Source organism: Dioscorea cayenensis, unplaced genomic scaffold, assembly GCF_009730915.1.
Source record: "Dioscorea cayenensis subsp. rotundata cultivar TDr96_F1 unplaced genomic scaffold, TDr96_F1_v2_PseudoChromosome.rev07_lg8_w22 25.fasta BLBR01000565.1, whole genome shotgun sequence".
Classification (NCBI taxonomy): Eukaryota; Viridiplantae; Streptophyta; class Magnoliopsida; order Dioscoreales; family Dioscoreaceae; genus Dioscorea; species Dioscorea cayenensis.
Genome location: NW_024086956.1, coordinates 1,516 through 4,575, shown reverse-complemented (window position 1 = coordinate 4,575; position 3,060 = coordinate 1,516). Strand labels below are relative to the sequence as shown.

At 31.6% G+C, this 3,060-nt stretch overlaps 1 protein-coding gene across 1 annotated transcript; it reads right to left on the bottom strand.

The window, feature by feature from the left end:
- Positions 1-1,958: 1,958 nt before the first annotated feature.
- Positions 1,959-2,730, bottom strand: LOC120254658 (transcription factor bHLH25-like). The gene is made up of 3 exons (XM_039262721.1): positions 2,494-2,730; positions 2,119-2,424; positions 1,959-2,033 (listed from the first exon to the last, which is right to left on the bottom strand). Exons 1-3 carry the CDS (start codon positions 2,728-2,730, stop codon positions 1,959-1,961), a joined length of 618 nt encoding a protein of 205 aa, XP_039118655.1.
- Positions 2,731-3,060: the final 330 nt, after the last annotated feature.

Sequence of the window (3,060 nt, the reverse complement as noted above, 5' to 3'; positions counted from 1 at the left end):
TGTCTCTGTACTGCAGGGAGGCGAGGACCCTATATTGCCCGATTGAGTATAGCGCTAGTCGGGGGTTGAGTCGAGGATTGCGATGGGTCCCCACTTTCTTTTCTTTATTATTATTGGTGTTAGTGATCTTAGTAGCGGTTGTACCCTGCAAATTTGAGTATTTGTATTTATAGTATTTACGTATTTGAACTCTGTACTTGGTGTGAAGTTGTAAATTGTGATTTGTAGGGTCCGATTTTGTTTAAAGCAGGGTAGTCGGGTTTCAGTTAAAAGGGAATTTTAACTGATGGGTGCCACATTTACCTCGATAGAAGGGGTGGGTGTGACACTATGGTTTTCTTCAAATTTACAACACTAAATCAAGAAATTTCTTCAACAACATTTTCACACATGAATCATAAATCATTGGCTTCAATTTGAGCCTATAAATCACCAAATCCATGGAGAATTCAAAGTTTTTATACATTTCTAAAAACAAGAAAATACTGGAGAAATACAAAATAAAAACATTGGATTTAAGGCTTACCGAATTCAGGAGTGAGAGAGGAAGGATTTTAGGGGCCGTTTGGTTACAAGGAGTGGAATGGAAAGGAGTGGAAGAGTAATGAGAATGAGGGGGATTGGAAAAGGAATGAGAATGAAAACTATGTTTGGTTGGAAGGATTGAAGAGGTAATTTATTGGGAATGAGAAAAGTAAAAAAGGGAAATATGATAAAATGACTATTATGCCCTTTATACAAATGAGTTGTGAGGTTTATGTTTTTAAAAAATATTTAAATATTAAAGTAAATTAATTATTATAAATAAATATTTAATTTTAATAAGTCACAAAATCTCAAAATTTTTTTGTTAACATCAATAATTAGCAAATAATTAACTATAATAATTAATTAATTACCAATTTTAATATACTTTTTAAATAAATATATTATGAATAATAATAATGCCGTTAATATTGATTAATTTCCACATTTATTATTAATATTATAATAAATAATTAATTAGCTAATCTATATAACCAATTACAAATTGGAGATAGGTATTTACACAAAGGGCAATATAGTCATTTCATGAGTAAGGAATCAAGAATCCCCCCATTTTTCTCATGATTGTGAATACCCCTCCACAACCCTTCACTCCTTCCCTCAATCCTCTCTCACTCCCATTACTCCACATCCAAACAAATGCTTACCCAATGTAAAGAGTCATTCCCACTCCACTACTCCAAACCAAACGCCCCCTTAGTATTTGAGTTCACCAGAAATTCTCGCCGGAAAAACAATTTCTTCTAAAGTTATGGTCGGCCGAACAAGAAACAAAGAGAAAGGAAATGGAGAAGGAGAAGGATCCAGGTTGGTTTCTCTCATTCATTCTTTTATATATATATATATATATATATATATTATAGAAAATGACCTAATTGCCCTCTTAATAGAAAAATAATATAAAATGGATCCAAATGACGGAATTACCCCCAATTTTTCACATAAAAGCTACTATGCAAACGTGCAAAATGTCACTACTGTTAAATGACCATTTTGCCCCTAATGCAAGCATAAAAATCTAAATAAACCCGAGGTCTAAATCAGGATAGGGTACAACAGTAAGTACATCACCAAATCTTGTAAATCTTGTGCATTTGAGTTATCTTCTAGCTTTCTTAATTTTTGTTGCGATTCTCTATTATTTGTCAACAAATTTGTTTTAATCTTCATGTTAATTATTTATCTTGTTATTTTTCATACTATTACTGATTGTTTATTTAATCAAAGATATCATTTGAGTTATTAATTTCTATCACCTTCTATATTATAATTATTAAAGAAAAGAAAATAAGAACAAATATTAGTTAATTAACATTTTCACAAGTCTAATTAACTCTAGATAATCCAAATACTAATGAGAAAAAATACAACAAAGCTATAAAGAAAAAAACCATGCACCTCACTCATCTTTATTACAAGAAATTGATGAATGATGAGCTCAACTTCTTCATAAGTTCATTCACATTCATTGAATACCCTTCTTCAAACTGCAAATCAAAATAAATAGATCCAAAATTAATCATATAATTCAAAAACTCTAACATAAAAAACCCGAAAAAATTATATACTTGCCTTTGCTGTGATAGTAACACAAATACATGATGCAGTGAATGGCATTGTGCTAACTGCAGAGAGAACAAGATGTAGTTTTTCTATTTCTTCGAGTATCTTTGCGAGTATGCCTTTTCTGGCTTCGCAATGCACCTTCACTAACACATTCTTTTCGATCATATTAACTTCGATGTTTGGCGATGTCTTTCTTGATAAACTTTCATTCTGATAATTTGCGGAATTACTACTAGTCCTTTTCATATTTAACTTCTTTTCGAGTTCTTTGATATAATTAATTGCGTCTTCAATCAAAGATGCCTTGTCAAGCTACAAGATGGATTGATTATTGCAGTTAATTTAAGATTGAAAGAATAAAGAGTAAATAATTTTGATCACCTTTTTCAGGCCGGGGATGAGTCCTGAAAGTTCGATAAACCGTTGATTGAGCTTCTCTCTTCTCTTCCTCTCCGCCATTAGATGATTGTCAACACAAACTAATGATCTTTCTCCTTCACTAGCCATTGTCTTGAAAGTCCTTTTCGATCCACAAGAAATCGAATACCGGTTATCTTCTTTCGGCTTTGTGGTTGCATTGGCTTGTGATGAACAAACATTTGATGTATTTGATTCCATTGCTGATCAAATTCTAATTTAAAAAAGAAAAAAAAAGATCAAGAATGAAACAATAACTGAATTGAAGAAAAGAAAGAAGAATGGTTTACCTTGTGATGTTCACTTGCATGTTGCACATGCTTGTACTCTACAGTGTAAACTATGAACCTTCATTTCATTGAAGTTCATTGAGATTGAAGTACGAGAATTATATATATTGCTTCTTTTTATACATCTTTGTTATTATAATATAATATTCTATGTATGACCGACCATTTCTTATTATAAATTCCTCCCAAGAGAACTTCATGAATAGATGGGAAGAACCTCTCCATGTTGCCATTAAAAAAC